The sequence below is a fragment of the Neolamprologus multifasciatus genome, chromosome 2 (assembly GCF_963576455.1).
Source record: "Neolamprologus multifasciatus chromosome 2, fNeoMul1.2, whole genome shotgun sequence".
Taxonomy (NCBI): Eukaryota; Metazoa; Chordata; class Actinopteri; order Cichliformes; family Cichlidae; genus Neolamprologus; species Neolamprologus multifasciatus.
In genome coordinates, this window is record NC_140440.1 from 24859901 (window position 1) to 24869900 (window position 10000).

At 40.4% G+C, this 10000-nt stretch overlaps 1 protein-coding gene across 6 annotated transcripts in view; it reads right to left on the reverse strand.

Moving 5' to 3' along the window:
- Window positions 1-10000, reverse strand: part of frmpd3 (FERM and PDZ domain containing 3) — an 89696-nt gene that overhangs the window by 14219 nt on the left and 65477 nt on the right. For 3 of the 6 annotated variants that reach the window (XM_085175497.1, XM_085175492.1, XM_085175520.1), the window contains 5 exons: window positions 2077-2186; window positions 1813-1967; window positions 1623-1725; window positions 1279-1324; window positions 540-644 (listed from right to left, as the gene is read on the reverse strand). In XM_085175497.1, the coding sequence (XP_085031623.1) occupies window positions 540-644; window positions 1279-1324; window positions 1623-1725; window positions 1813-1967; window positions 2077-2114 (447 nt within the window). In that variant the 5' untranslated portion in view covers window positions 2115-2186. Of the gene's footprint in view, window positions 1-539; window positions 1325-1622; window positions 1968-2076; window positions 2187-10000 lie in introns of those variants that run through there. The other 3 variants (XM_085175502.1, XM_085175511.1, XM_085175507.1) reach the window with 3 other exon arrangements.

Genomic DNA, 10000 nt, shown 5'->3' on the forward strand with positions numbered 1-10000 from the left:
TTCTTCGATTAACTTAACTTAAAGGATTTTTTTTATTTATTGATTATCTGTTTCCCGCTATGTTTTTGCTTTCACCTTATTTAGTGCGTGGGCTAATTTTCCCTAAATGTGTTCTTGATTGACATGTTGCTGGGGACTGTACAGAAATGCTTTTATTACTGGAGCATTTTGTTGCAAATGGAGGTGTTATCTGTAGCGTGTGGATGTTGATTAGTAGAGTGAGATTTTGGGAGGTTTACCATATGCAGCTGAGTTGAAAGGTTGGACTATAATGGTCAAAAAAACAAATGAAGTCATATTGTGATTGTTTACATGGCTTTGAAAAGAGGGAGGCTACAGGTTGTTTTTTTTTCAATGCCTCAGCCTCTTTCTCACTACACACACAAACAGGATGATTGAACATACTAAAAGGATGGTGAGAGGATGCTTAAGGGTTTCTGAAAGCATTTGTGGCTGCTGATCAAACCAAGAGAAATGCACAGGAGGCGTGTGTTTGCGCGCGTGTGCATGACGTAGAGAATGCGACAAGTTGAACTTACTGAGTCCGGGTCGCTGATGGACACTTGCTCTGAGAAGCGCACTTTGGGCGGGTTTGTTCGCAGGCGGGCCTTTTTGGCTGCACTTATGAAGGCAGATTTAGGTGACTGAGGATGAGAAGAGAGTGGGAGAGGAACTCAGCTTAGAGGATGAGACATAAATGAAAGAAAAGCCCCCCCCCCCGACTGCTAGTGCTAAAGAGACATATTGGAGCAGGCTAATGCTACTGCAATGCGACAACTGGATAAGTGCAAACTTTTAACATTAGCCTTACCCCATTTTCAGTATTTAAAACTGGTTGTTTTTTTAGCTAAATAAATTTTTTTTACCACTTAGTATTATCAGTACATGGATAATGAGCTTTCATGGGCTTTCATAATGTCAGGGTTTCACCTTCTAACAATGTCCAGTTTAGTCAGATGGTTAGTGGTGCTTTTCCTTTTTCTCTGTATTTATTTTTGCATACACAGAAGAGTCTTTATTTAATAAGGTCTCATGTAGGTGCTAATATGCTCACTTAGAGTTCTTCTGAAGGGGTGACCAGAAAAAGAAATCACTCTAGCGTGTAAAGCATGGCAGCGAATACTAATGTGTGCCTGCACTGCATTGGTGTGTACTTTTAGGAGGGAGTACTGTATAGATTCAGGCTGAAAGTGGAAGTGTTTATTATTGACTGATGAGAAGTAAGAGAAATCCTAAAGGACAGGAACAGGAAAGAAAGCGATTTTCCCAGCGTACTACCTGATGGGGCTGCAGCACAGTGAGAACTATCGTGTCTTTGCAGCATCTATGGAACAACAGAGAATGGAGTGGGTTAGAAAATGCCAAGGACTGCACGGTATTTGGAGGCCCCCAGTTTATAGCTGCCATCTCCTTTGCCGTTCTTCAGCTGCAAAAGTGACTGACTCATCCGCAGGTTTGAGTTGATGTAACGCATCGTCAGCAATAAGAAACACTTTGTTCCTTTTTACACTCACCACTTTTACTCCCCTTCACCTGCGCTGCTGATCACCTGCCCCCGATGCCACCCCCTCCTCCCTCCTCTCTCCACCCCCCCTCCCTCCTGGGACAGTAAAGGATGTTACCTTACAAGGTCTATGACTCTCTCTCGGGGCGCGTCGCTCACCGTCTCCTCGTTAATAGCCAAGATCTGGTCTCCGGGAAGAAGCTTGCCAAAGGAGGGGCCGTCTGCAAATGAAACGGGGTACCATATGCATGCAGCATAGAGAAACCTGAAATCTGAATGCTGGCTTTCTCACATACATGAACACTAACCAGCAGAGACGGAGCGTACAATGACAGGTCTCTGGCTGCCTGCGATGAAGCCGAAGCCTTGAGTCGGGTGGCGCTGGATGGTGACCTGTCGAGCGGAGGCAGGACTTAGGGTACCACTGTCCATACCATCCTGGCTCTCCTCTAACATTGCAGTGCTATATAGATCACAGATATTCAGATATAAAAAGGGGAAGTGCACACGGAGACAGTGATGAATGTGCATTTTGTTTTGAGAAAAACTAGTGCGAAAAGAGCATCATGTACCTGCGTGCGTTCGTGTGTCCATCCTGGACCTTGGCCATCCCCTGAGAGGACGGGGCAGCATGGGACAGGTTTGCACTGCAAAGGCTGCTTTCTGTTTGGCAATCATTCACCTGCTCAAAAGAAAGGGAACAAGAGGGGGGGGGGGGGGGGGATGTGAGAAACTGAAATAAAATGTTTCCTGGTTTGACAGCAGCAAAAATACTATTTTGTTGTTGTTGTTTTTTAATGTGCTGAGTTTATCTAAGCACGTCTTGGAACACTGCTACAGGGAAAAATAAAATCATAAATGTGAAGCTGAAAAATGTAACACTCAAGATTACAATCCCAGACATCTTCAACAGCTGACAAGTTGCATTTGGCTTTGGTTAAGGTTGTTTGTTGTACCGAGTGAGTGTGCGGGATGCAGGTAAAAATGTAGGCGCTAAAATATATTTGTTAAAAGTACCTGCCCTTTGAGGCACACCTTCAGGAAAGCTGCACTTATCAAGGAACGGTAACATAATGCACACACAGGATGAAACACATTAAGGTCTCTGATTCTGCCAGTTTCTGCAAGTGTGGACCAAACTACTCCCGTGAACCACACATGCTCTTTTGCAGATGCCTGTGTGGGAGGCAGCGAAAGCAAGATTACTGAAAGACTGAGTGTGAATGTAGCATGTGGGTTTCTGTGTTCGTAGCAGAAAAAAATGGAAATTATTGTGCGAGGGATAGAGAGCCAGATATTTATGCTCATATCTGTGATCTAGGACTATGATGACTGCTGGCTAAAGAGAGAGAGAGAGACGCTGATTGTAATGTTAATGCTGCAGATGGCCCAAAACAGAAAGAGCATGACAGCACTGCTCAGGATTATTATGCAGGGGTACTGTTGAGAGCAAATACCTTTCTGAGTGCAACAGGCAGAGAACAAACTGTCAGTAGTCACATTAGTCAATAGTCCAGATTCATATTCCTGTCACTTGTTGTTTCTGATAACAGTGGCTTATGAGGGAGCATGGCTCATTTGCAGTTCCATTGATGCATTGCTGATCTCTACCTTGTGTCATGGTATCAGATGAGAGTAGATGTATCATAGATAGGCTTCATATTGTGCTCGGTCCATGACTAACAATCCATTACGCCGCATGTGCTTTGAATTTCAATTATGCTAATAATTTAAAAAGATTAGATTCATATAAAAAAATTTCTGTCTTCGATATTCAGCTGACTTACGAGGGATCATCCGTCTGTATCAAAGGTGCACGGCGGTGACAAATGACGCTGCACCAGCTGGTTCTGCCTCCAAAAGAAGATTACCCATTTTTGATTGAGATCGGTTATTTTCTCATTTGACTTTGGCAGCGGATTCTGATGGTGCACTTCTTCCCCCAGTTATTCCTCTTTTCTCTGTCCCTCTAACATTTCACAGCTTCCTTCTTCACTTACCAGAAGGATACCCATTCTTATGAATCCTGACAGGCTGTTTCTCAGGTATGTGTGTCACTGCAAACACCTCCAGTGCAGTGAAAGGCAAGATCTGTGAACTAAGCAGGGAAACAATGGCCTGCACTTGTACATTTGTTGTAGAAGAGTCTATGCTGTAGCTAAAATTGCTCATTTCCAGCGATAACTTTATTACACAACTGCAGGTAACCGCTATGAACTCAGGGACAAAGGAATACATTCTCTTCTATCTGGTTTTCAGCCGATGGCTTTGAGAATATCACACAGATTTCACAGCTTTAGATTCCTCACTTAATTCACAGATTAGTTTTGGCATTCAAAAGTATTGAGGAAAAATACAGGACAGAGCAGAAGCGGAGAGATGAAGGTAGCCAGCGGACACTGAAGCTTGCACATCTGCAAAGATAAACAGCTATTCAGCAGAGGGGCCAACCTTTTAGAGAGGACACCGAGGAATTCTGTCAAGAAATGATCCCCAAGGGCATCGCCAGGCCTGTACGTTGCTATGACTACAGCTCTCAGTAGCTTGTTGAAGCTCAACCGGATGGAGGGATAGTGGGTGGATAAGAATAGCGATCTGGCCACTACAAAATATAGGAAGGGCTAGCTAGACGCTCTCTCATCACCCTGCAGTCACTGTGGCTAGATGCCAACACTTCCTCAGGCCCCTTGACGTCAAGGCATCATATACCTGACCCTCCTCAGTGTCGCAGTCTGCAGCTGTCTCCTAGGCCTCAGGGTGTAGGAAAAATGATCTTTTTGCTTATCATCTTTCCAGGTCTGCATCCTAACAGACCTATCAGTAGTTTAGAGAGATGCTGTATTTCATAATGCTTAGTAGTTCTGAAGTAATGTCAAAACTGGCAACACTACACCAACCAGTCAGGCAGTCTCTCAACATTCAGTGCAGTCCATCTACAGTACATTAGGATAAAATCTAAATTAAGTTTGTTGTGCTGTGTTCCTCTTTCTCTTTCTTTCAATTCAATATTGCAATTTGTACTTGGTTGTTTTATCCATAATGTGTCTGTGCAGCTACCAGGTCATGCCTGGCTTATATCAAACTTTTGCCCTTTTAGTACAGAAACATTTCATGCTTTATAAACCAATAAAAAGGTCTTAAAATCGATTTCAATAGAACACTCTACATGCACACTCTTTCTGGTCCTCATTAAAACAAAGCAGCAGAGTTTTATGCACTGTAGTTGACCTGTGGCTGGAGCATCACAGTAGTTTGGGAAGATTGCAAGTTTGAGACTGGGAATTATAGCTGAGATACATGACATAAATAAATATATATATATATATATATATATATATATATATATATATATATATATTTGCCATATATAATTACATAAATGAAGCATGTTCAAAAGCACTGCATCATTGTTTTGTTCAATGATGCAGCAATAGCTACCACGGGAGCATTTACATTATGATAACCCAAATTACCATCAAAGAATATATGAAGGGCATTGTAGACATCATAAAGAGAAATGCTCCTGTTCAGCGAAATTAGACATACCACTGAGAACTATCGAAGAGAGTTTAAATATGTTGTCTCTCCTGTAGCTGTCCACTTTTCTGTCCACTTAAAGTCCCTGCTGCCAACTTGCATTTGCTTAGTTTGCTCAGATGTTTCTGGTTTTTAACTTTCAGCTCAATTTATTGTCTGGATTGCTCCCAAACCGTCCAGCGGACGTTGTCTGTCCTTGTTAAACGCACTCAGCATTATCTAGGGCTAGGAAAAGATAATGCAGATACTCAATAACTAAATTCATTGTGCCTGTATGTCTATCTAATGACATATCCAGATCGGCCAATAGCATATTCTGGGAGCCTGAAAGATAAGTGGTGGAAAAGGGCAAATTTGACTGAAATATCATTTTACATCACATGTCAGAACACGCAGACACAAAGGACATATATAAACTATACAACTTTGATAATGAAACAAATGTCTTGCATGGCAACGTTATCAATTTGACTGTTTGTTGTGAATATTGCAGAACAATAGTCAAATAGCAAAACAGGACATGGAGCTTTTTTCATGCATGAATCAATGAATGCAACGTTTTTTCTGCTTGTGCAACGTTATTTAAACTGAGTATTAGTTTAGGCTATTCCCACATGCGGTAGTTGCGGCTTATCCTTTTGGATGCGGCATCTCAAATGTTGATTCTTAATTACAATTTAATTATTATATTAATTACAGAATCAAAGAGTCAATTTCAGCAACAATTGGCATGACACTTACCCATAGCACTTTGATTTATCTGGCTACTTACCGTTGATGCTTGAGGAATTTTCACTTATTTTACTGTTACACTAATTGTTAATCACTCTGATTAACTGAGTCTGCTAAACGCTTGAAATATAACTTATAATTTGAATCAGAGATGGAATCACCATCAGAAACTTGGGAGTTGTGCAGCACTAATTGGAAAGTGAGGACTGTTGTAAGGAGCTGAGTGTTATTGGATCACTGCCTTGAGAAGTCAGACAATACGTGTGTAGTATCACAGTGATTATTTGTGACTGATGGACAGGCCAAGCTTATGTTTTGTAGCTAAAGAATACATATTAGACTGTAAGGCATCAGCAATGGCATTTAGAGAAATTAGAGTCGGTTACACTGGTTTGGTTTATTAATAGGGTCCTTGCTAGCAAGCAGTAGTACATTAACAGAATGTTAATAAAGCATTGTAGGGCTGTAGAGTGGGATCATGTTAATAATCCATTAAAATTTGCCTCACATCCACCAAGGCCTTCAAGGTCAATTTAAAGATTATTATTATCTAATACTGGTCAAAAATGGACAAAAGGTGTAGAAACTGACTCTTACCAGCATCGTGTGTACTGTCAACATATAAAAAATACTATATAAAAATGTAAATGATCATGTCAGGGCCACTGGATTGATCTCAAGGTCATATAATAATCATATACAGAGCTATTTAAAATTATGTTTCTTACTTCCATTGTTTTGTATTGTTTATGGGGATTGTAAATACCATATTATACTATTATGACTTTGTTATGTAACTATTTGAATACATATCAGTTTTAATGCATGTTCACAAGTACAATTTGGTTTGGAAAACAAAATAAATATGCCATCAAAGCATTTTTTCAATTGATATATCTATTATTAAATATTTAAATGAATTGAGTAAAAACAATGACATGAATGTCACAAATGCACTATATCCACAAAAATTAAAAATATAATGAAAAAGTAATTGTACTCAAATATTATATCAAGTACGTTAAAATGGGTTTCAACAGGGCAAATAATGAAAATGGGCCCCAATCCATTCCACTTTTTATTGCACTACAAACTTCTTAATGTCTTAGAGAGAGAATAAGGAAAAAACAGAATGTACAATACTGTTCTCTTAAAAGTAAATATGCTCAGAGAGAGTGAGCTGCCACAGTGGAGGTTTGCTCTCGCTGAGTGCTTCTTGTTATATATTTGCTTTGGTCAAAGAAATTGAGGTGTGATTCCAGTATAAGACAAAGTCAGGTCTGCCGATGGAGCCCTTTTCTATTCACAGTTGAGAGGAGGTTAACAGTGTGCACCTGTCACAGGTGTGAAAGAGTCTGGAGTCAGTGTGGTGAATGTTATGATGACTGCAACATCATCTGTGAAGAGAAGGGGGCACTAGGGGTGGACCTGCCTCTTCTGGTGTTCTTGGTTGAATGCCAGTCAAGCACAGGTCCCACTTAAGGACATTGGTCCCTGGTGCCATCATAAAGTCTGTCTGTGTCAGTTTAGACAGAAACATGCCCTCTGGAGGTCATTTTTTAGGCTCTGGCAGTGCTCTTCCTGTTCCTCCTCACAGAAATGAGCAGCTACTTCTGTCCAGCTCTCCTTGTGTAAGAGCCCCTCTTCTGTTATCTCCTCCACACTCTTGAGAATGTGCTGGGAGACAAGGCAAACCTTCTCATGACACCAAGTATGGCTGTGCCATTCTGGATGAGCAGCCCGAATAGGCAGCAGATATAGTGACATGGCACTAGCAAAAAGTGAAACTAGAGAGAAATCATTCAGGAGAGATGAGGAGACAGCTATGGTCTGCAGCCACCACCTGCAAAACCATTTCCTTTTTGAAGGATTGTTATGCTGTTGCCTCTCCGGTGGACCAAAGCTGCTAAAATGGTTTATGTCTCCTAACTGGACAGGATAATATCCCTCTATTTTAACTTAAGTGCCCACGTTTTTTTTTTTTTTTTTTTTTAATTTTTGAGCAGGGGATTTAAAGTGCATAGTGATACTACTAGTTCAATCGCAGACATCTTCTGTCACCCAAAGTTCAGCCAACAGTCTTGCCAACATTTTGTATCATATGCAGCAAATCCTTGATTCTGGAGAAATCCTGTTAGGATTATGAAAGAGGCGACACAATAATCTCCTCAGTGTACTGTGAAATGAGCCTTCCCAGACAAAGATACTTTTTCTGTCACATGTTTGGCCTCTAGGAAACGTCAAACAGGAAAGTCATTCTGGCATATCAGCAGCCACTGTCTTTAATCTGTTTGCAGTTACAGGCTGCGATAAAACATTCACTAAATATTTATGTGGTTTTGTTTTTTGTTTTTACAAAAGATTTTAGAATTTCTCATTTGCGATACACAGACAGACCTTTGCACCAAGAGAGCCAATCAAATGAAGCCATCGGCACTGGGCCTAATCCCTTCTGTCAATGCAGTCCGCTTGAGCCAGACGTGCACAAATCCAACTGGGGAATACGACCCAATTCATTCTGTGGGGAAAGTGAAGGCTGATATGAAATTCTGTCCTGGACATTCTTTGCGATAAACTTTTCATTGTGTATTTTATCTGTAGGATTGAATCATTTAAAACCTTTTTTAGTCCCCTGGCTAAAATTGGAAGTAGATTGCACACTGCTTTTCTTCCTTAATCTTGCAAGTTCCTTCCTTCCTGTCCTTCAGTAAAACTGTGCAGTTTCATCCAGTTTGTCAAAAGAAACATATCTGAACACTTCTGTGACACAGTGTGTGTGTGTGTGTGTGTGTGTGTATATATATATATATATATATACAGTATATGTATGTATGTATGTATGTATGTATGTATGTATGTATATATATATATATACACGTGTATATATGTGTATATGTATGTATACATATGTATGTATACATATGTATGTATGTATGTGTATATATGTGTATATGTATATGTATATATATATATATATATTCATTTTAAATAGCAATAACTACAGTGGCCTTGAGAGGCCAAACAGACCGCAACTTAAGAAAACACCAGCAATAAGAAAAACACTGCAAAAGCACACAAAAAACAACGGAAATAGGAAAAAAGAAAACAGAAATAGGAAAAAAAAAAGATTTCCAAAAGCACAGGGGAAGTGTTTCTGGGGAGGCAATAACCCGACGGACCAGTTGCAGGAACCAAAATTTGCTAAGAATTGCGCTGGGAGACACTTAAAAGAAGTGGAGGATCTATCGGTTTTGTGAGGAACGAAAAGATGAGAGGTAAGTGTGTTAGTCTAATTATTAACCTAAAAATCCGTCATCAGTATTACATGAACCACGATAAAACACACCTAGCATGTTTTGGGTTCCTGCAACTGGACCGTCGGGTTATTGTCTCCCCAGAAACACTTCCCTTGTGCTTTTGGAAATCTGTTTGTTTCCTATTTCTGTTGTCGTTTTTTCTATTTCCATTGTGTTTTGTGTGCTTTTGCAGCGTTTTTCTTATTGCTGATGTTTTCTTAAGTTGCAGTCCGTTTGGCCTCTCAGGGCCACCGTAAATAACAGTGACTTACTTTAAGTCCTTCCTCAGTGTAAGTTAGCTCTACCTTATCTGACCTGCTTACCTATGCTTTCACACTCGTGTCTGTGTGCTTACTTGACTAATACCAATGAACACTGTCCTCTCTTTACACACATGGCCTCTACCCTCATGTGGAAATGGAAGTTTTCACAGGACTCTACACAGTCATATGAAAAACCAAGTACACCCCACGATTCAGTAGGTTGTGGCAGGAATACCTTAAAATAATAGTTTTCTGAATTACTTACTCATCTCTCTCAACATTGTGATTGCACTTAGTTTATTGGGGTTTTCGGGCATTCTTTTGCGCACGGCTTATCCTTTCTTAAGGTCCCATTGTGGGATTTTTGTCAGGTTGAGATCTGAACATTAACTGGTCATAGCAATGCTTTGAGGCTTTTCATTTTCAGCGCTCGTGTTGTAGATTTGCTGCTGCACTTGGGATCATTGCCCCTTTTCATTACATATTTTTGGTCAAGTTTTAGCTGTAGCTTGACAGATATCCTTACATTTGACTGGAGAATACTTTGGTATACAGAAAAGTTGATGGTTGACTCACTAACTGTGATGGTGCCTGGGTCCAAACCATCACTTCTCCACTGCCATGCTTGACAAAAAAAAGCTTATATGAGGTGTTTGTAATGTGAGGTG